This window comes from Macrotis lagotis, chromosome 2 (genome assembly GCF_037893015.1).
Source record: "Macrotis lagotis isolate mMagLag1 chromosome 2, bilby.v1.9.chrom.fasta, whole genome shotgun sequence".
Taxonomy (NCBI): domain Eukaryota; kingdom Metazoa; phylum Chordata; class Mammalia; order Peramelemorphia; family Peramelidae; genus Macrotis; species Macrotis lagotis.
This window is the reverse complement of record NC_133659.1, coordinates 278,666,483-278,690,869: the sequence shown is the minus strand read 5'-3', so window position 1 is coordinate 278,690,869 and position 24,387 is coordinate 278,666,483. Positions and strand designations below refer to the sequence as shown.

Here is a 24,387-nt window from a genome sequence, read left to right as displayed (position 1 = left end):
GAATATGTTGGTGCATATGAGATTTTCTTTCTGTCTTTGACCTTGGGGATTGATCCTCTGGGTCAAAGGACATAGAAATTTTAGACTTTACAATTTTTAATAATAATCAGAAATTATATCATTTTAAAGTTTTCAAAGCACTTTGCATACATATTTCTTTTGATCTTCTTAAACAACGTTATGAGTTTGGTACCACTATTATTCCTATTTTATAGGCAGATAAAACAACTTGCTAGGTAAAACGACAGCTTGCTTGTAAGTGCCTCAGGCACAATTTGAACTCATTTTTTCCTCATTCCAACTTCAATATTCTCTTCTTTTGATTACCTAGTTGTCCAAAGCATATTTTCATATTGCTTTCCAGAGTAGTTGGACTATTTCATAGCTCTACTCATGGTGAATTAATATGTCTATTTTCCTCTCATATTGAGTAGTGTCTTCTTTTATCAGCTTTAATAATTTGCTGGGTGTGAGTTGAAACCCCAGAGTTGTTTTAATTTGCCATTCTCTAATTATTAGTAATTTGAAGCAGTCCCTCATATGGTAATTAATGGCTTGTAATCTTTATGTCATTCAAGGTCTAGCTCTTGATCTTATATATTTATGTTAGTTCCCTATGTGTTTTGGTTATCAAAAATATTTGATGTAAAGATTCCTTCCACTCCAAACCACAGCTGTCTTACTTGTCCTAGTTTGCACTGATTGTTTTTAAAAAATATTTTCAATTTTGTGTAACCAAAATGTTTGATTTTATCTTCTATGACTTCCTATTTGTTTGGTTAAGAATTTCCCCCCTAGGCATAGCTATGAAAGAGATCCAATTTGATTATCTTCTCTTTTTATGTGTCCACTTATTCTTTTGATTACAATAACAAATGGTATAAACTTTTATTTTTTTATTTTTGTTTTGGTACTAAACTTTTAATGCAGCATATTTTACCTAATTTGCTGGATGTCAGTTAAGACATCTGCCTTTTGAGAATTTATATTCAATTATACATTCTGTTGGCTATTCAACATGATTGATGTGATGGTTGGTTGGTTTTTCTAAGATGAGTCTTTTTCCTTACTGTATTTGGAATACTTTTTGTAGGGAAGGGGCAAGGAAAATATCAACTGCCATCTACCAATTCTGGATTTCACTAGAAGTCAGTATATCTGTCTTCTAATCCTTCTCCCTTCTTTCCATAATAGCTGATCTTTCAGAAATTATTTACCTCTTTGTTTAATCTATAAAGAAATAAAACTTTAGGTACCCAAAAGCAGGAAGTGGACCAAATACTCACTTGAGGTTTCTTCTTTATGATTGAATTCATTGTTTTACACTTAAAATGCTGGGATATTTGCCTTTGTTTCAAGGTATAACAGGGTTTTTTTCAGCTGAATGTCTTGTCTTATATAGAATTTAGCAACAGTTTTACATTTTCATTTTCTCCTAATATGTATTTTTTCTCCAGTCATGACTCTTCAGCTAAATAATCCTTAGTACTGAGGATCTGAGTACTGAAAGAAGCCTGAGCCTCAGAGATTTTTTTTAAGGGTTTTTTTTGCAAGGCAAATGGGGTTAAGTGGCTTGCCCAAGGCCACACAGCCAGGCAATTATTAAGTGTTTGAGACCAAATTTGAACCGAGGTACTCCTGACTCCAAGGCTGGTGCTTTATCCAATCCGCCACCTAGCTGCCCCCTCAGAGATTTTTTTTTATTTGAAATTAGATAACTGTACTATCACTTCATAGTTCAACATATTTTTTTCATATTTATTTGGATCATAAGAGAGATAATGTATTATTAATGATAGAAAACCAGCTTGGGAGTCAGAAAGCTCTGAATTCAAGTCTTATCTTTGATACATATTGGCTATGTGTGATCTTGCATTTTTCCCCTGGGAATTCTTTTTACCAGTGAAATCTCATCTTAATCCCTTATCTTTCTCCTGACATTGTAAGGCCAACAGTGTTGGCTGATTATCTACCTCTTATTCCTTGTTCTCATCATGTACCCACCCATCTTTTATTTCTTCCTAGCATACAATTCATTAATGACAACTATTAGCCCAGATTTTAGTGTTCTTCATTGGTTATATATTGCAGCCTGTTCATGCCTACTATGTGCCTTTCCATTGCTTTTTGTAGAATATTAACTTTTGATTCTTGGAAGGTAGCTGTATCCTATGTTAGTATATAGATGTTAAAAAGATGAACTTTTGTTGTCATGGGGACCTTGGGGATCATTAAATGAGATTTTCAACTTCCCTAATACATTTCAGTCCATCCTCTTCCTCTGGGCCCAACTGGTTGCCCATCTGTACTGTCTACCCCACATATAAATGGTATGGGATGTTTTCTTTTCTAGGGGTATTCTCCCTTATTCACCTCAACCTGTACCCATGTTGGTAAAACAAAGGTTCTCAGAAGAGGAGATCACAATGTTATAACTCAATTATCAGGGTTTTAGGGATAACTTTAGTGTGGGAGAATCTATATATCTACCATATGTAGCTATAGCTCCTGAGCCTCATGTTATTCCCATTTAAATAAATGATAATGCCATTTAGCCAAGATGACACCTTTAATCTTGAAATTTTGAAGGAAAAAACAATAATAATAAAATAATAGTCCACCCATAAACATGGGTCATATTCCCCCATAGATGCTTCCAGTGCCTATGGAGCAGAATGGGCAGAAGGAGTGGTTTAGATAGAAATCTAGCAGGAATCACATGAATAGGGAAACAGATGTATTTAGCACAATTAATAACTTTGAACTTTAATAGTCCTTGATCTCTTTATGGAACAATGTATGTGAACACATCACTTGCTGAGTGGGTCTGCTTTTCTCCTGTACCTATCTGCTCTCTTAAGGGCACTAAAATTGTATTAGGCTCTTTTAATGAAAGCAAAGCCTCTATGGTGGGGAATTTCTAATGCTTTTTAAGTTCACTTCTGTTGGGCTGGGCTCTGAAGTTAATAAGATAAGTCAGATAAGTTAAGTCAGTAAGTTGCTTTTTCTTTCCCCATCCCACATTGAGAACAGCGGAGGATACATACCTCTTTTCTGCAATCAGCTCTTTTGAATAGAGAAATTTTCTTCCCGAAAGATCAGTTCTCAGAAACATCTTCAAAGCCTCTTTTTTTCTCCTCTTGTTAGTCTCTAGTGAGCTAAACTTTGAAGCAGCAACTCTTTTTTCTTTTTTTCACTCTTTGGTAACTGACTGACTCTTGCCTTGGAAGCAAGATTTACTTATATAAGATGACTCACCTTGACCTTTGGGGAGAGAAACCAAAAGTTACATTTCTTCCAGACTTATTATAGATAGACAATGCCCAATTATTTCATAGTTGTCAAAAAGTTCTAATTATCCAGGATTCCTTGCTATCACCCCCCAAAATCCACATAACAGTCAAATTTAAATAAGCTGCTGAGAAGGCAGACACTTAAACCATTTTTACCTTTCATGTAAGTACTTTTTTACTTGGAGGGACTACTTCAAATTCTCATAATACTTAGCACTGGGAGGTTACTTTCTCTCAATTCTTTGGACTCTTTCTGTTTCTGCTCTTTTACACAAATAAAATAGTCCACATTCAAAAAGGGAAATATTTCATATACATACTACCATAATAGCCATCTGATTGGTCTCCCTGCCTCAGGCTTCTCCCCACTTCAGTCTGCTATTTCCTCTTTTTTTCTCCTTCTGTCCATGTGGAGATTCATACCCTAACATATGGATGCTCTGTCCAAAGGAATATAAACTTTTATTATTTATATTTTTTTTAGTTTTTTTGCAAGGCAAATGGGGTTAAGTGGCTTGCTCAAGGCCACACAGCTAGGTAATTATTAATTGTCTGAGACTGGATTTGAACCCAGGTACTCCTGACTCCAAGGCTGGTGCTTTATCCACTACACCACCTAGCTGCCCCAAAGCACACTGTTATTCAATAAACTCTCTATAACCTCTAGGATCAAATATACAACTTTATTTTCTTTTAAACCCATCACAAATTGCCCCCTTCCCATCTTATTCCCTTTCACATATTCTACCATCTAGTGTCTCTGGCCTCTCTTCTTGTTGTTCCTCCCACATAACGTTTCAGTCTCCTGACTTCAAATATTTTTTACTGGCTATCCTCTGAGACTTGAAATTCTTTCCCTCCTTTCAAGTCTCCTTGCTTTCTTCATCTAAGCTAACATGCTTCAGTCTACAAGAAGCCTTTCAAAATCCTTCTAGTACCTGCCTCCTATTGATTATCTTTTTTTGTATATAGTTATTAGACTGTGAATTTCTTGAAAGCAAGGATTGGCTTTTTTTTTGGAGGAGTTAGAGGGGTACTTGTGAAAACCTCTTACCCCTGTTAATTCTTTCATTAAAGATGTTTTCTATTTTTGAAAAGATAAGCACATTTGTATAGATAGGAGAGTAGGGATATAGGTTGATAGTTACTGATATTCTCTTGATCAGCTTTTGGTGTTAATAAGGTCTGAGTTTTTTTTCATGCATTTGATATTTGCTTCTTCTTTCAATAACTTGTATATTGGTTTCCCAATGATTTCACAATTATGTTGTCCCACAGGATGACTCTCCTCTCTCTATTTATAAACTTGTTCCAAATCTGATTGCTTTTTCTCAATTTTGGTCCCTTTGCTGTCAGGAGCAACTTTTGGGGCAGGGAGAAATTTGAGAGAGACAGAATTGGTTCATTTTGGGTGATGAAATCATCAGACTCTGACCCAGGGAGGGTAAGAAAAGGCATAGATTTTAATTCACAAGTTCCAGAAGTTACTACAAAAATTTCACAAGTTAGGTTCTTTAACAAGGTAAATAAAGTGTGATTTTAGGAAGATAATAAGGTTAAGCAAAGAAGAGACTTTACAAGCTAGGCTGGGGTAGAATAGCAAGGACAACTAAGGAGGAAAGAGAAACAAGGTAAACAGCCTCATGGGGCAAAACTTTACAGTAGTAGACAGTAAGGTTAATCAAAGAGGAAACAAATTATAAGTTGGGCAAAGAGCAGTTAAGAAAGGGAAACAAGGGAAATAACCATGTGGACAAGACTTTACAGGGCCAGGCTGCTGCTGTTTGACTGAGCCAATAGAAAGAGACAAAAAAAGGGTGGAACAGAGGTTGAAACCCTCTTTAAATATACTTGGTGGTGGTAAGAAAGAGGATGGGTGGGTGATGTTTGAGGAGTGTTTAACATCTAGTATAGGAATGGTTAGCATCTAATATGAAGTAATCTACTGTGCATGAGTATGCAGAAGGGAAAAAACACTTTAACAGTATAGAAAAAATTACATCTTGTACTTCACCTTTACCATCATTTCTGTCTCATTCAAAAGAACATCTAAAATTGTGATATTTAGAGTCTAACTGTGGTGGTTATACTATCCTTTATGGAGAAACATTTGGTTACATGATTTCTGTAAATATTTTTTATTTTTATTCAGTTTGTATTCCTACTTTTATTTTTACCCTTAAAACTCTTGGGATTTCTTGGTTAATTTGGATATCTTGCCAAGATTTCTTTATACACCATTGGTTTTCATTTCCTTATGAAACAATACTGCTTGTAATTGTTCATCATCCTTCTTTGTAAGATTTCACAAATGAGTTTTTTTTATTCTGGTGTTCTATGGAAGTTATCTCTCTTTTGGGCACCTAATTTAGATGTTTCTAGGAGAGAGAGAGAGAGAGGGAGAGGGAGAGGGAGAGGGAGAGAGAGAGAGAGAGAGAGAGAGAGAGAGAGAGAGAGAGAGAGAGAGAGAGAGAGGATGTTTGGAGGTAACTGTCTGAAGTGACAGAGAGAAAGAGATAAAACCAAAGTTTCAAACATGGAAGATTGAGTGAACAGTAATATCACTGAAATAAATGGTTAAAAAAAAATCAAAAGGAGAAGAGGGACTATTTTGGCCTTGATGGTTTTGAGGTTCTGGTTAATGTGAAGATGAAAGTGTCCTGAAGACATCTGAAAATGTGAGTCTGAGTGTGGGGTTCAGAGAAATTTCAGGATAGTATAGCTAGATTTCAGTTTTTAGCAAAGAGTTTGAAATTTAAATGAGATTTCCAAAGAAGAAAGAATAAAGTAAAAGAAAAACTTAGGACAGAACCTAGAAAAACAACTTATTTTAAAATATCAGAAAATAAGATACCATTAAAGGGGACAAAGGAATGAGTTAGGGATCAAGAAGAATATGAAACCAAAGGAAGACAGAGTATTGAGCATGGGCATTGTTGACCATGTATCAGGGAGTGGGTAAGGAGAGGACTGAAAAATTATATTTGATATTTAGAAATTTTTTTGACCTTTGAGAGAATGGGTTTAGTAGAATGGGGGCAGGGCATGGATTAAATAATAAAAGTTTAAGGAGGTTGTAAGTGAATTATTTCCCCCAAGAAGTATTACAAGGCAAGAGAACAGTTAGAGGTGTTGCATGGATCAAGGGTAGGCTTTTTTTAGTATTGGAAACTTGAAGTGTTTTTTAGAGAGATAGAAAGGAAGGATAGATGAGGAGACTGAAAATATTTAAGAAAGGGGGCACGATTTTTGGAGCAAGTTCTAGAGAAGGAAAGAGAAAATAGTATCCAAGATGCAAGGAGTATATTGAAAGGTTTTACATTAGCCTTAGTGAGGAGTACAGTCATCCTTTCCTCTAAGTCTAGAGGAAAGAAGAAAAATAAGTAATGAGATTTAAAAATGTGGGGGAATAGAGGGAGCCAATTGGATGGTCCTAATATTCTTAGTTTAGTAGTAGGTTAAATAATCTATTTTAAATTTGAGCAATGAGAGCATATTTGATAACTTGAGGAGAATGAAAAAATTTCAACAGTTATGAGGAATAATATAAATGGCCAATAAAAGTAGGGTATAAGGAATGCTAAGTAGCAATGAGGTCCTAAGGTTATAGATTATGAGGTCCTAGATTAAATTGGTTTAATTTTGTGACTATCTTTAGCTATTTGACAGTCTAGGAGAAGAATTAGAGAAATCAGATATGGATATCCATGAAAGCATGGGATCAGCAAAAGTAGAAAGTGAAGGATTATAGGATAGTAGCTAGTGAATCACTAAGTTGGATTTGGAATCCATATTGTCTGTGGAAGCAATTAAACCAAAACAGGAGAGATTGATTGGGAAAATAGGGTGGGAACTAGAAGTCTCAAAGGATAAGAAAAAACTGATTTGGTATGAGTGAAAGAGGTAGAGTTTATAACCAGAATGTCACATTTGAAGATGGCCATTGAAGACGGCTTTTTCAGTGTAGATTGTTTTATGAAATGGTGAGGTCTAAGGTTTTTAAATAAAATGAGGTAGAGAATAAATGCATTGTAATTGAGGTATTGTGAGTGGGGTGGTGGTGATTATCAACATGAATGATCAAGTCTATTAGGTTATTGGCCAAGAATGAGATAGAGAAAAGCCTGTGACTTAGCTGGTAAAGTTGGTAATGTCATAGCAAAAGTTGGGAGAGTTATCTGAAGGTCTGCAGGTGACAAGAACAAGAATGGTGAAAGAATAGAGAAATAGATGGAAGGATTTCAAGAGAAAATAGAGATTTCTGAGGAACAGTGGTATATGATTAATCTGAAAGTAGCATTGGGTAGCAAAGAATATGCTAATCTCTCTTCCTGGCCCATCAAGAAAGTCTGACAGTCATGGGCACTTGTTAGAAGTCTGCTACATGTCAAACACTATGGTAGGTCCTAACTGGAGTGAAAGAAGGAATGATCTCCAATGGAGAGGACTACAAGGAATTAAAAAAAAGCAAATCAGCATAAAATGCATTTGATCATTAATATTTGTTTACATATTCAGAGACTAATGATCTAAGAGGAAGAAAAGAAGTCGTATAAATTTTATTTCCAAGTATCAATCAACCCACAAAGATCAGATCTCATACAAATACTTAATTTAGGCAGAGTTCATGTTTTTTTAATTGCTTTTTATTTATTTATTTGTTTGTTTTTGGCTTTGCAAGGTAATGCGGTTAAGTGACTTATCCAAGGTCACACAGCTAGGTAATTATTAAGTGTCTGAGGCTGGATTTGAATTAAAGTACTCCTGACTCCAGGCTGATGCTCTATCCACTGTGCCACCCAGCTGCCCATGTTCATGTTTAGTGTAAATGCTATTACAAAATATTTATAAAGAATATAATATAAATTATATATAAATTATTGATGTAGTTATATTTAAAGGGCTACTTATGAGCATTACTACAAAGTTAAGCAAATAAATAAACTTCAGCTACAGAGTCATACTTTTTAATGCCCTTGTCTATTTTTATTAAAATTCTATTCTAATTTATAGCTCATTAGGAGAATCTGAAATCCATAGAGTCTATTTTCTTTTTTTAAACTTAATATTTATTTATTCTCATTTTGTACAAATAATGTTTTTTATACATTAATAAAATATTCTTGTTTACGAGTAAACAAAATTCCCACTCCCCCCCAAAATATAGACTCGCTTGAACAATAAAGTAAAGGGGTAGAGAAAAAATTAAAATTAAAAAAATAATAGAAATAATTGTAGGTATGTCCAGGTGGCACAATGGACGGAGCACTAGCCCTGGAGCCATGAGCACCTGAGCCCACATCTGGCCCCGTACACCCAACAATCACTCAGCAGTGTGACATACAAGCCACACCAGCCCCACTGCCCCACAAAAACCAAAAAAAAAAAAAAGGAAAAAAAAGACCCAAAATAAAATAAAATAATAATAATAGTAGGGGCGGCTGGGTGGTGGACAGAGCATTGGCCCTTGAGCCAGGAGCACCCGGGTCCGAATCCAACCTCAGACACCCAAAATATCACCCTGCTATGTGGCTCCAGGCAGGCCACCCAGCCCCATTTGCCCTGCACACCCCCCTCAAAAATAATAATAATAAAAAATGTGCTTCAGTCTTTGTTCCAACACCAACACTGTCACAGATGGATCACATTCTTTTTTTTTTTTTTAGGTTTTTTGCAAGGCAAATGGGGTTAAGTGGCTTGCTCAAGGCCACACAGCTAGATAATTATTAAGTGTCTGAGGCCTGATTTGAAGCCAGGTACTCCTGACTCCAGGGCCGGTGCTTTATCCGCTATGCCACCTAGCTGCCCCAATAACATTCTTTATGAGAAGTCCATCACAAAAGTTACTTCCATATTTTTCCACCCTTGCCATTGCTGATCTCAACTCCCTCTTTTTGTATTTCTCCACTACCATGTACTATATTTTCTTTCTCCTTTGTGACTCTGTTGTAGGGTAGCTGAGTGGCACAGCAGACAGATCCCTGGCCTTGGGGCCAAGAGGCCCTGAGCCCCCAGGGTCCCGGACAGGCCTTCCAATCCTAGCCCCTTGCAAGAAGTAAAAAAGAAAATGTGTTATATCTGACCACTCTCTCCCCATGGTACATCCTCTCCTCCATCACTCACATCCCCACCCCTTCCCCCTGTCCCGCCTCCTTATTACTCCAGATGCCTATACCCCATTGAGTATATATGCTATTTCCTGTCCTAGCCACCTCTGATGAGAGCAAAGATTTCCTCATTCCCCCTTGCCTTCCTCCCTTCCATATCATTTCAATAGCTCATTGTAATAAAGAAAAATCTTATTATATGAAACATCTTGGCCTATTCCCCCTCTCCTTTTTCTTTCTCCCATTACATTTCCCTTTTTTCTATTGACTCCATTTTTACACCATATTTTGTCTTCAAATTCAGCTTTCTCCTGTACTTCAACTATAAAATCTCCTTCTACCTGCTCTATTAACTGAGAAGGTTCATATGAGTATTATCAGTGTCATTTTTCTATGTAGGAATACATGCAATTCATCATCATTAAGTCCCTCGTATTTTCCCCTTCTCCTCCAATCTCTATGCTTCACCTGAGTCCTGTATTTGAAGATCAAACCTTCTGTTTAGCTCTGGACATTCTAACAGGAACATTTTAAATTCCCCTGGTTCATTGAAAGTCCATCTTTTTCCCTGGAAGAGGACATTCAGTTTTGCTGGGTAGCTGATTCTTGGTTGCATTCTAAGCTCTTTTGCCATATTATATTCCAAGCCCTATGAGCTTTTAATGTAGTTGCTGCTAAGTCCTGTGTGATCCTGACTGCAGCTCCATGATATTTGAACTGTGTCTTTCTGACTGCTTGTAATATTTTCTTCTTGACTTAGGAGTTCTGGAACTTGGCTATAATATTCCTGGGGGTTGGTTTTTTGGGATCTCTTTCTCGGAGGGATCGGTGGATTCTCTCCATTTCTATTTTGCCCTCTGCTTCTAGGATATCAGTAATCCTGTAGTAATTCTCTGAAAATGATGTCAAGGCTCTTTTCCTGATCATGACTTTCAGGTATTCCAATAATTTTTAAATTATCTTTTCTAAATCTGTTTTCCATATCAGTTTCTTCTAATTTTTCATTTTTTGGTTTTGAAGTATTGAGTCCTGATTTCTCATAAATTCATCAATCTCTCTGAGTTCTATTTTTTGTCTGAAGGATTTGTTTTCCTCAGAGTTTTCTTATCCCTTTTTTCATCTGGCCAATTTTACTTTTTAAAGAATTCTTCTCCTCAGTAACTTTTTGAACTGTTTTATCCATTTGACCTAAGCTGGCTTTTAGCATGCTATTTTCTTCAGCATTTTTTGGATTTCCTTGACTAAGCTGCTGACTTCATTTTCATGTTTTTTCTGCATCTCTCATTTCTTTTCCCAGTTTTTCTTCTATCTCCATCATTTGATTTTCAAAGTCTTTTTTGAGCTCTGTCATAGCCTGAGCCCAATTTGTGTTTTTCTTGGAGTCTTTAGATACAGGAGCTTGTGCTTCCTCATCTTCAGACTGAGTATTTTGGTCCTTCTTGGGCTCATATGCAAAATATTTCTCAATTGTGTTCCTCTTTTTTGTCTGCTTGCTCATTTTCCCAGCCTGTGCCTGTTTATTTTTTGGGTGCTTCCTGAGCTTTTGGGACACTCAGGACACTCCATGTGTGAGGCTCTGTCCTCCCTCCTGGTCTGTGAATGATCATATGCACCCCCCCCCCACCACAAGTCTGAGGTGGGAGGGCCCTGCTGTTCTATGGGGGGGCCTAGACTGCAATCAGGATCTGACTGTGGTGAGAGCCCCAGAGTCTTGTTCTAGGGGCAGAGCTCTGCAGTCTCTTTCTTCACTCCCCTCCCTAGGTTCAATGGGCTCATGCCCTGGGGGCTCCTGCTTATCTGCTTGCTGTGTGACCTGAGGGCTGTGCTCGCTCTGGCAGAGGTCCCCTGCTGGTCCCCCAATTTGTGCTGGGTGCTCCCTAGAGCGAAGTCAGGAAACTACCCTGCTGCTGAGAGCCATGGCTCCCATTGTCCTGGGACTGCCTCCGGGAGGCTGAAGTTCTTTTGCTCTGGCGGGCCTCCCCCCAACCCCAGGAAGCAGAGCCTTTCTGCTCTTTTCCAGGTTACCTTGAGTAGGAGAACTGCCTCACTGGGTCCCTCTGTGGGTTGTGTCTCTCGAAAGTTTAGTTAGAGTTCTTACTCTCAAAGATTTATGAGAGAGCGCCTAAGACATGATCCATTCTTGTCGCCATCTTGGCTCTGTCAAGAGTCTATTTTCTTCATCACACTTTTTTTCTTATCTATCTTGAAAAAGTGTGTTGGTGGGCATAAGGGGTTTGAGTAAAAATGTATGGATGGCTCACTGTACATATTAGGGAAAATATTTTCCCCTCAAAATTAATGTTCTGTTAATGGTGGGTGAGTATTTTCATCTTCCTTAATCCAGAAAATGAAACAAGACCATCAAATTCACTGTAGGAAATGGAAATGGAAATATCCAGGAGTTTTGGTCTCAAGAATTCTTTTATTTTAAGTAGAAGGAGATTTTAAACTGCACCAGAATCTAGTACCTTATAATAAGTTCTTTGAGGATAATGGAGAAAATTTTACTTTTAATGAAGCTCTGTTGAGTTATGTACAATTATAAAAATATCCCAAAAAACTTAGTGAAATTTTAAGCTATGAAAACTTAATTAATTTAGCCTATTGAATCTAGTTACACGGAGACTTTTGAGATACTGTGTTTATGCCACTGAAAGTGTGAGCTTTCATTTTTATTTCCTCCATGATTTAGCTTCTACACCCTCAATGAAACCATCTGTAAGCAGCACTATTTTTAGATCAAGAATACTATTGTGTCCAAGAGGTGGGGGGAGAGGGGGCAAATTTAGAGCCAGGAAGACCTGGATTTGAATTCTACTTTTGACACTTATTAACTATCAAGCTCACTGAACCTCAGTTTCCTCACCTAGAAAATGGGATTAATAATTCTTTTAGGTTCACCTATATCACAAGAATGTTGTGAAGATCAAGTGAGATCAGGTTTGTAGATTGATGTTTGTGTTTGTGTAAGGTTTATGAAACAAAATGTCAATTCTCATACTGTACAGTGCATCAAAGGGAAACAACTGAATTGCTGGCCAGCAATTTTGTTCATTTTGTATACTGTAGTTTGTTGTCTTTCAATGGAGGAAAATGACTTGAAGTGTATATCCTGGTAACATTTCTTTATTTGCATGACATGCATTTCATAAGGAGTTTGATTTTTTTCAATTTAGACAGATAGAATGCTGTGAAACAGCTGATGAATTCTACAGTACCATGGGAAGATTGACTCAGGAGATGCTGGAGGACAATCTAATTGAAAGCAATGAACTCATGCAGGTGAGTAAGGAGAGAGGAGCAGAAAGAAGACTTGTTCCATTGGGTGCTTCTTGCTTATGTTTTATAGAGTTTTTTTTAAAGTAACATCTTAAATAGAAACAAATCTTCAAAGATACAATTCCATACCTATATGGAGATTGTTGTGGTTGAAACACACAACCTGTTGAAAAATTTTAAAATGTAGTCAACTTTTCTTATTTTGTCAAGTTGATTTTGTATACCTCTGTGTGGGTGGTCCCCATAATTGGAACACAGTCCCTCCTTCCAACTTCTAGAGTTTTTAGATTTATTCAACACTTCACTCATGTACCACCTCCAATAGAAATTGTTTCTTGATCCTTCTAATTGCACTGTGTGATAGGAACAGTGGGATGGCCAGTTCAGTTGGATTGGAAAGTGGGGGAAAGTAGGTTGGAGTTAATTAGGTACCAAACAAAGGGGTTTATATTTTCTCCTAGAGGCAAGCAGTAAGCCATTGGGGTTCATTCTTTCATCCATCCATCTCTCTCTCTCTCTCTCTCTCTCCTATCCATCTAACCATGTCATCTATCAATGATCTATCATTTATCTACCTATCATCTACCTAATATTTAATATTTTTCCTTCAAATTACATGTAAAATAATTTTTAACATTAGTTTTAAAAAACTTTTTGAGTTCCAAATTCTCTCCCTCCTTTTGTATCTTTCCCCTTTTTTCCTTTTTGAGGAAACAAGCAATTAAATTATAGGTTATACATGTGCAGTCATGAAAAACATATTTCCATGTTACTGTTGTAAAAGAAAATACAGACCAAAAAACTGAGAAAAATAAGTGAAGAAAAAAATATGCTTTGATTTGTATTATGAGATGGATATACTTTTGATCATGAGTCCTTTGGAATTGTCTTGGATCATTATATTGCTGAGAATAGTTGCTATTCACAGTCAATCATCATACAATATTGTTGTTTCTGTGTGCAATGTCCTCTTTGTTCTGCTGACATCACTCTGTACCAGTTCATGTAAATCTTTCAAGGTTTTTTGAAGAGGATCCTACTAGTGATTTCTTATAGCATAATTGTTTCCTATCATAATCACATATAATCACTTGTTTAGTCATTTCACAAGTTTTTTGATACCACCAAAAGAGCTGCTATAAATATTTTTGTATATGTAGATCCTTTTCCTTTTCTTTAAATAATCTCTTTGGGATACTCTCTTTGGTAGTGGTCACTGGAGTGACTTTATTTAAAAGGCTGAGAAAGGCATAATATGATCAGATCTGTGCTTTAGAAAATCTCTTTGGTGGCTGTGTGGAGGTTGGATTAGAGCAGGAGAAGCTTGAAGCAGGGAAACAAATTAAGGTAGGATTGTAGTAGTCCAGGTGAGAGGGGATTAGTACCTGTACTAAGTTGGTGGCTATGTGAGTAATGAGAAAGGCTTAGATGTGACAGTTGTATGTAGAGATAGAACTGACACAAATGGAAGACTGCTTTGATATGTGGAGTGAGGGAGAGGAAGTACTCTAGGATAACACTGAGAAGCTGATAATAGGGCAACTTGAAAGAAGGGTAGCTTTAGTAGTGGTGATAGGGAAAATAATGAGTACTAATTTGTTCATGTTGACTTTGAGATACCTCTGGAAGATAATAATGTATTATTTTGAAGCCAGCTAATTGCATTTGGTAGATTATGCCTGTGTTATGGATCATTTTGAACATATGAGTGACAGTTGATTTGATAATAATAACATTTTTAGTTAACATTTCTTTAGCACTTATATCATTTGATTCTTGCAGCAACCCTTGGAGATAGTTGCTATTATCATCTCCATTTTACAGATGAGAAAACCGAGACAGAGTTTAAGTGACTTTCCCCAGTATAATTGCTAGAAATTCAGGCTCAGAGTCAGGAAGATCTGGGTTTGTCATGCTTTTTATACATGCTGGATAGAGGTATCTGGACAAGTTGCTTAACCTTCCAGTGTTCTAAACAATTCTTTAAGTAGGAAAACAGTTGCTGATCTGTTTTGGTAGATGGAGTTTCTTTTCTGTGATTGCCTATACAAATAGAAATACAGGGTCCTAATTAAAGGAGAGAATTGTCATACTTGGACTAAATGATGTTCTACCCAATAGTCTATACAATTTTTGTACCACATTTTAGAGTAACATTAATCAGCTAGAGAGCAGCCAAAGGAGGGTACTTAGCATAATGATGGGGTCTCAAATTTAAATGAAGAATTATCAAGGGTTGGTGATGGTTGCTCAGGAAGAGAAATAATTCATAGTAACACAGTTTGCAGCTTCAGATATTTGAAGGATTATAATGTGAGTATGTAGGATGGAACTTGACCTTGGCCCCTGAGGGCAGAAGTCTGAATAACAGAAGAAATTTCTAGGAGGCAGGTTTGAGCTCAATAAAAAGAAACTTACTAAAAATGAAAGATGTCTAACTTTTACAAAGAAGTGAACCCTCCTTCATTAATGTGATGCAACAGAAGCAGGCTGGGTATTTATAAGTGATGCTTTGGCAGAAATCTCTGTATTGGGGATGAAGTTGGATTGGGTGACCTCTAAGTTATTGTCCTAATGAGGAGCTGTATGGTGCAGTAGATAGAGCACTGGTCTTGGAGTCAGGAGGATAGGAGTTTGAATCCAGTCTCAAATGCTTACCAGCTGTGTAACCTTGGGCAAATCACTTAACCTTTATTGCCTCCCTTCCAGGGTCATCTCCAGTTGTCTTGATTCATATCTGGCCACTGGACCCAAAAGTGAGGCTGGTGACTTAGCACAGCTCTCCTCTCATTCTAATTCAATTCACTTGCTTGTCATGGCATCACTCCTGATATTATGGTCTTCTTTGAGAATGAAGGATAAACATTGTCCTTCTTCAAAACTCAGTGATAGGGGTGTCTGGGTGGTGCAGTGGATAGAGCACCAGCCCTGGAGTCAGGAGTACCTGAGTTCAAATCTGGCCTTAGACACTTAATAAGTACCTAGCTGTGTGGCCTTGGGCAAGCCACTTAACCCCATTTACCTTGCAAAAACCTAAAAAAAATTCAATGATACTTTAACTCTTAGATAATTGGTACAAGGTAGAATACATTGCACTTACTGTCCAGTACCATTCCACAGGAAGAAACTGACACAGTCATCAAATTACCAGGATTTGATTACTTTTTAAAATTATGATGATATAAAGGAATTCACTACTTACTGTCCAGTACCATTCCACAGGAAGAAACTGACACAGTCATCAAATTACCAGGATTTGATTACTTTTTAAAATTATGATGATATAAAGGAATTCACTACCTTTGGAAATAAGAATGTTTCTCAAATTGGGAAGCAGTTAGTGGACTGTTATTCCCCCCCCCAAAAAAAAACTATCTGCCTTGTGACTGTTGGGCTATTCCAAAGAATATTTAAACACTCTATAGATGCTGTTCAGTCTTAGACAAACATGAAAGAAATGAGATGTTCAGAGTAAATACTATGACACAAATCACAAAGGCAACAGATATAGAATAAGTTAATGAGGAGATGATGTATTGAAGAAGACATGTGGCATAATGGAAAAATACTGGATTGGGAAGCAGGAGACTCAGCTTCTGGTCAAGTCATTTAAATGGGCAAGTCATTTAAAACTTTTTCTGGTCTCATTTTTTGGGGAATAATAGTTCTGAAGAGAAAAATGAGGTAATATATTGAATTGTTTTGAAAATACAGAGTACTATAAGTTTCTAAATGCTATTTTGGGTGATACATTTCAGTCACATACTTTGTTTTCTCATATAGCCCTTGTAGGTTCTGAATATCCTTATCCCATTCTGATATGTGAAAACTTGCTCAGGTCTTTGAGCAAGGCTTCATTTTCCTCAAAGGTTCTGGGGATACTTCTGAGAAGTTAGAGGTAATTCTATAATTGCATTGAGTTGAGCCCCATTGTTCTGCTTCTCTCCTACATTATCAGATGAGGATATGAACTGTCCTCTCTCCAGAACACTCTGGAACTTCCCAATTCCATACTTTTATAAACTAGAGAATCTGAAGGACATTCTCAGCCATTTGAAATAGACTTCTTGCCTGCTATAATTTCTTTTCATTAAATGAATTGCAAGTTTATGGTTTATGAGTGATATTTATTGATTGACCATCTTATTTAAGTGGTGTGGGGTGATAAATCAATTACTCCCACCCTTATACTGACTTGAAAGTTTAAGGGATATGTTAGAAAATTCAGAAGGTCTGAGTTGTTTAAAAAGGGAAGCTACCCAGAATTGACCCTTTTCTAGTTTGTCAGATGTCTTTGGTTGAGTTATTCTGCATGGAAATCAGGAGAATTATCTAGAGAGCATCTATGGTTAATACATGTGCTAAGGGAGTTGGTAGATGCAGCATTGTGACCACGTTTTATTTTCTGACTAGAATTGGAATATTAAATTATAGAGCAATACAAATCTCCCTCAGCAGGAAAGATCAGTTGTAATATTGATTCACCCTATCCTCCAGCCTTGGAAGTATCCAATAATATATCACAAAGTCATTATAAAAATCAAATGACATCTTGCGTACAGAAATGCTTATATACAATAAAACACTATGCAAATTAAGGTAACAATTTTATAACCCTCTTCCCCTCCTTTGAGATTCTTTTTGACTTCTAATTAGAGGTCATTGACTTGAACTCAGATTAAATCAAGGAGAGTGACCAAAATGGGGAAGGATCTTGAATCCATGATCCATGAGAATTTATTGAAAGTGATGTGCACTGTCTTAAAGTGATTTGGCTGTCTTAAAAGTACTTGAAAGGCTACCATGTAGGAGATTTCTCCCATGCTTTTCTTATTTGTTTTCTTTAGCCTCAAAGGGCTATTGATGGAAATTGTGAAGAGAGTTAGAGCTGTATAAAGATTAAATGTTCCATTGAAAAGTAGTGGGTTTCTTCTCTTTGGGTATCTTTAAGCAAAGACAACTTGTTAAAGATACTGCATAACAGAGGCTATGGCCCTTTTTTTTGGTCATATACTCATTTGGCAGTCTGAGGAAGCCTATGGACCCTTTCTCAGGATAATATTTTAAAATGCATTTAAATAACATAGGATTAAGTATTTATTATTAGTATTACTAAATATGTTACTATAAAATCTTGTTTATTATTATTAAATACATATTTTAAACACATAGAATTGTAGAGGAAACCAATTATATTGAAATTAAGATGTAATTTTTCTTCCTAGTTAAGTTAATGGACTTCCTTAAATGTATCTTTTGATACCTTAGGAGATTGGTGGACTCCAAATTTAGTGACTCTTATTCTAGCACACTTACATTTCTGCGTGTGGTTTGGAATAGGTGGTCACTGAGAACCATTGCAGCTGTAAAATTGTAATTCTGTAAGAGAGGGAAAAGAGTAATAGCATATGATATTTATATGGTGTTTTTTGCAAAGTGCTACATGTATATTATTTGATTTGTGAGCTAACAACTCTCCAAGGTAGGTACTCTATGCATTTTTTATGGAATTTATTTATTTTTTAATGTATTCTATTTTTTGGAAGAAGAAACTAAAGCTCTGAGAGGTTGTGACTTCTCATCTTTGGTCACATAGTGAGGAAGTGTCATACCCAAGTCCAGCTTTTCTCTGAGATTACTTCTCTCCTCTATACTGTGTTTGTTCTCATTTATATATGGACTGTATCATTCCGGAACTGCTCAGACAGATTTTTCTGAAGCCTCAGAAGTAGATACTTCAAAGATGAGCTGTGGGGTCAATGTGGTTGAATTGCTTTGCTGAATGAATTTCTGGAGAAGTTGAGGAAAGAAGAATTATTGTAGATTGACCAAATATTGGTTATGGTCTCATAAAGAGGAAAAAAAAGGTTCGAGCAATGATCTCTAAATTTTTTGATCTATCATCAATATAAATGCAATATATATGTATGTATATATTCACATATAACATATAATACATTATAAAAGATACACAAAATAAATTTCAGAAAATGAAATGATGAAATAGGTATAGTTTAATTTGGTTTATTAATAATATAAGAAACATTTTTGATACCACTAAAATTATTATCAAGAATACTTTTCAGTGTAAGCAATGTCATTGAATATGCATCATTCATTTTGAACATATTCATTTGACACTTTATGCTAATACAGGGATTTTTATGGGTTTGGTTCTGAATTTGCTTTATTGTGATGGTCCTCATTCTGAGATCCCAGTGGAAAAAGTACAACATTGGCTGTGCTTAATAGATATTGATATTTTTCAATTTTTCAATTTCATCCTAATGATCCCTGTCAGTGATGGAGAATTCAATTCTCTGTCTGGGGAGAAAACGCAGGTGGCTTCTTTAAATATATATTTAGACATTTCACTAACAGCTCATAATTTCCACCTTTTTTATTTCTCACACTTTTTTCTTCTCTGAATGAACAATTAATAACTTCCTTCAAAACTCATTCACAGCCTTGGGGAAAAGGTTACATGCTTGGAAAAAAAAAAGTCAACCCCACACTTGCTCGATCACAAGACTATCCATAAGACTTAATGTTTACTTAAAATTGTTCTAAGATGTCTATTTTTAGTTTCCCTCATTTCTCTTGCCCAAATTAGAGAAATACAGAGAATGTCACAGAAGCACAGTGAAGCCTCCCATGTGGTAGGGTTGCCTGGGCACTGTTGCTGGCTTTGTGAACCCTTCATTTTCATCAGCATAGTGTAGTGGAAAGAATACCAGTGTCCAGGAGTTATAAGCTTGAGTCCTGATTGAGTCTAGATCTCCCACCCTAAATCTAGGAAAATGAACTCTTCCCTATGAAAAAATGAAAAGTGACCTATGAAAATCACTGCTAATCTATAAAAATAATGATTTTTTCCTACCACTCTTCACATAAGGGGAAGTATTTTTTTCTTGCAAAGCTTCCATAGAGATCCAACAACTTCCAACATTGTCAAACTAGTATTTCTCTTTTTCAGACTGTTTATTCCATGGCCCAATTTCCTTTCCCTCAATTGGCAGAACTAAGGGAGAAATACACCTACAACATTACTCCTTTCCCAGCCACAGTCAAATCCACTTCAGTTTCTGGGTAAGTGTGTGTTTTTTTATTTTTTGATGAATTATTATTTTTATTATTTTTTATTTTGATAAATTTGTTTATTTACCTTTCCAATAACATGCAAAGATAATTTTCAACATTTGTTTTTTGTAAGGTTTTGAGTTTCACATTTTTCTCCTTCCCTCCCTTTCTTCTCCCCTCCCCTTGATATTAATAGTCTGATATAGATTATACTTATATAACTATGTTAAACATATATTAATATTAATCATGTTGGCAAAGAAAAATCAGAACAAAAGGGAAAACCAGGAGAGGGGAAAACATAAAGCATAAAACAAATTTTAAAAATGGAAATTAGTATACTTTGCTTTGTATTGAGACTCCACATTTCCATTGCTGGATGTGGATGATATTTTCCATCACAAGTAGTTTAGAATTGTTTTTGATCATTATACTGCTGAGAAGAGCTAAATCTATCATAGATGACCATCACACAATATTGCTATTACTGTTAACAGTCTTCTTCTGGTTCTGCTTACTTTATAAGTGTGTTTTCTTAAGGAATGAAGATGCTATCGCCTTCATATAGAATGTGAACTCCTTGATGTGGGGGACTGTTTTGGTTTTTATCTTTTTTATCTATAGTGACTAACACAGTGCCTTGCACAGTGTAGGCACTTAGCAATATTCAATTCAGCTCAACAAAAATTTTTGTTGAGCTGAATTGAATATTGCTAATGAAACATTCCTTAATGATAATATTATAGGAATAACACCACATAGAGAACCAGAAGCCACCCCTTCTCCCATAAACTTCTCATGTAGATTCAGGAGAGAATTTCAGAGCAAATTGTGAAGGCTTGATGTAATTTTGAAAGCAGTCAGACACATTTGCAAGCATAATTTGTAAGGGGAAATTGGCAACTAGTTAAGAACATGTTCTTTCTTTATTTTTTAAAAAATGTCTCCTAGTCGACTTTGCAAGAACAGAGACAGTGATGAAGAGAATGACCTAGATGATGAGGATGCTATTGTCAATGCAGTTGGATGTCTTGGATCTTTCAGTGGATTCTTGGCCCCAGAACTACAGAAGTATCAAAAGCAAGTTAAAGGTAGAAAAGCAAGAATCTCATCTTAATCTGTTAAATATTATTATAATGTTCTGAGTTAATTGAATGAGCCTACTATTCAGGGCTGTTTTGAGGACAATTGTTAAATCGTCAGTGTGAGAATTTGCACTTTGGAAATGAGTAAATGATACAGAACAGGGCTGGATTGATTGTTTTGTTGATGGCCTATGCTTAAGAAAATGATAGAGAAAATGCTTTATGCAGATTCATCTTAAAAATGTGTTTGATGTACAATTTTTTTGAAAATTTGTTGTTAAACATTTACCAGTACACTGCTGCTATAATTGTTTCCTATAGTTAGTTCATTTTGCTAGTCTAATTGCTGCCTAAAAAACTTACTAAAATATTTTCATTGCTCTCTTATGATGAAGGTATTGTTTGTAAGACAGGTTTATTTTAATGGAATGAAAAAGAGTCTTAAAATTTGATAAATTTTGCATTTTCTTATTTTTAGAAAGTATATGGTAGGAAGTAAACAGGAGTGTTTAAAGTTGGGTTGGGACTTGGGTGACTATGAAAGTGGGCAGGGGTGGGGTTGGGATAGACAGGAAGGGAAGGGGTAGAGTGTTCATTTTGAGCCAAGATCTAGAAAAGAATATATAATTACTTTCCTGTTGGTTTGTTATTTAGTTTGTTAGCTTTCAAAGAGTACAAAGGAATTTTTACTCAAATAATTTATGCTCAAAATAAAGCTCATTAATTTGATATTCAATTTACCACATTATAATATCAATATTAAATATTCTACTTAACACAAGAGCACGAATTTATGAAATAAATGACTAGCAAGTGCTGGAATACTTTGCCTTTAATCATGTAACATTTTAGTATCTATACTACAAATAACAGGAATCTGAGATAAAATTAATTTCATAGTTTCATGGAATCTTGAAGCTGGAAGAGAATATAGAATTTATCTAGATGAGTCTTTTCTCAATGGGAAAAATTTGTTTTTCTATGACATGTCTGAAGAATGATTATTTAAACCCTTTTAGAGACTGGGAGTTTAACACTTTAAGTGTCTACTTGTCCTGTGTCAAGAAGCTCAGTTTTTTCCCCCCTTTCTTATACAGTTTATCTATTTGTTCTTCAGTCTTGTTCAACTCTTTGTAACCCCGTTTGGGTTTTCTTGGCTAAGACACTGGAGTGATTTGTCATTTCCTTCTTTAGCAGCAAACTGAGAAAATAGGGTGAAGTGACTTGACTAGGGTCACATAGTTGGAGAGCATCTGAGGCAGAATTTGAATTCATGAAGATGTGTCTTCCTGACTTTAGGCTCAGTGCTCTATCCACTATGGTGCCACTGCTTATGTATTAAACTCTTCCAAAATGTGTGTTATCTTTTCCTTACCTCCAAACAGTTTTCCACTAGGTCCTTCAAGCAGATGATCCATACATGGGCCATTGAAACCTTTTTTTCTTTCTACATCATCAGCAATTATGATTTTCCTCCCCTTCTTCTTTCCTATTCTCCTCTGCTTTCCTTCCACATGTCCATGTCATATTTGCTTTTTAACTTTCACTAGGTCTGGTAAAAGATAATATTTTGATAGCAACAAAGAGAATGGAAAGGCAAATCCTGTTGCTTTCCTTTCCCTTCCCCCTTCCTTTGCTGTAATTCTTCCAGCCTGGTGCAATGAGTCCCCAGTTCTTGCCCTATATTCCTAGCTCTCTAGACTCTTATCTTCTCTTCACCCCAGAGATTCACTAACTTAATTTCTTGTGATGATATGCCCAGGATAAACTGAGTTTGACTTCCTATGGAATGTGGGTGAACTTGCTTTGGTCCTTTGTGTACTCAAGAATCTATCATTAGCATCTATATTCAATTCAATTCAACATTTAATTAACACCCATTATGCTCAAGACAAATCAGCAAGTATTTATACCTAGAGATTAGGTATATATATATATATATATATATATATATATATATATATATATATATATCAATAATAACAATATTTTAAATTTAATAAAATGAAAAAATAGATAAAAGATTAGAATGAATCAGATCCTATTCTCAGGCAGCTTCCTTTATATTGGTGGTGGTGGGAGAATAAAATCTACGTGTAAATAAGGAAATAAAAAGCATTAAACAAATTCTAATTCAATGAAGTTTTAAGAGGCAGAAAGAACTATTAATAATGGCCTCAGTAAAAATTGCACTGTGCTATGAAGGAAGGAGGGACACTGTTAAGTATGGTAAGCCAGAGACAGTATATTCTGGACTAAGGAGACCACTTGTGCCAAGGGATTGAGATAGGAGAAATGTTATGTACCAAGGAAGAGCTGGCCAGGTCAGTTTGACTGGAACAGAGAGTGTATTGTCTGTAATTTTGTCTCTTCCTGTAAGGCCTAAATGGATCAAAAGAGAGGAGGTGTAATAAGAAGCTCAGTAAGGCAACTTCTTATTCTCTCATGACAAGCATTGAAAAGCCTCAGAAAGCTTCAAAAATGACTGTTCCTTTTCAGAGACAGAACAAGAGGAGGAGAAATACTCCATTTCTGAGACAATACTCATTTTCACAGTGGGTAAGGAAGAAGATAAAAGCAGCTAGGAGATGTAGTGGAGAGGGCTGAATTTAGAATCGAAAGTCTTGAGTTCAAATTTTGTTTCAAGCTCTTACTAGTTTCATGGAACTGAGTAACTCATTTTACTCTCCCTGCCTCAGTTTTTTTCATCTGTAAAATGCCCCTTATCTCATAGAATTGCGATGTGGATCAAATGAGATAACATATAAAGAATTTTCTAAACATTAATGTGATTCATGAGTGATATAAATTATTCTTTTATTGATATTATTATAGACTTCAGTTAAAAACATAGATTATGGTCATGAGATAGGAAGTAGGTAGTCCTTGGGATGATAAAGGAAAAGGAAATGAGTAACTTGGATTCAGTTGAGGAATTCCAAGAGATGGAAGTGAGAATTGAATGCATTCCATGAATGGTAGATAGCTGGTCCAAAGCTTCAGAGGTGGAAGATGAGAGATTGGGTGCCATCTTTGAGGAACTGTCTTACTCTACACCCTTTGTCTGTTAGCTTATATCAGCTGGTGGATAGAATGCCTCAATCTAAGTCTGTTGAAATAGTGATTGGTCACAGTGCAGAAGAGTTTCCCGCCCCTTCTTTAGAAAACAGAAAAAAGGGTAATGACTGGTGTGCAAGATTGGATACAATTTGCTTCTGTCCCCCTTCCCTATTCTCTTTTCCAGAGATAATTGACAAACTCATATTCTTTTTTCTTTCCTTTTAATCCCCTATTCATTATCTGTCTTCCATGATTTGAATTAGTTTTGCTTAGGTGGAATCCCTCCCTTAACCTACCCTCTTTCTTACACTTCCCTCTGGCTTTGTGGTAGGGATCAGATAGTCTCAGATAGATTTTTCTTCCCTAGATCCCATCCCCACTGTCTATAGTCCTTTGTTTCCCTATATAGATGTGGGCTAGAAAAAATAATGCCCTATATTTTTTGCCTTGGATTTCCTGATCAGGACTTGTTCTGACACAATG

At 36.0% G+C, this 24,387-nt stretch overlaps 1 protein-coding gene across 3 annotated transcripts in view; it reads left to right on the top strand.

The window, feature by feature from the left end:
• The window catches only part of TBC1D30 (TBC1 domain family member 30), a 127,624-nt gene that overhangs the window by 91,095 nt on the left and 12,142 nt on the right, over window positions 1-24,387 (top strand). For all 3 annotated transcript variants that reach the window (XM_074226215.1, XM_074226214.1, XM_074226216.1), the window contains 3 exons: window positions 12,577-12,682; window positions 19,656-19,768; window positions 20,711-20,850. In XM_074226215.1, the coding sequence (XP_074082316.1) occupies window positions 12,577-12,682; window positions 19,656-19,768; window positions 20,711-20,850 (359 nt within the window). The remainder of the gene's footprint in view (window positions 1-12,576; window positions 12,683-19,655; window positions 19,769-20,710; window positions 20,851-24,387) is intronic.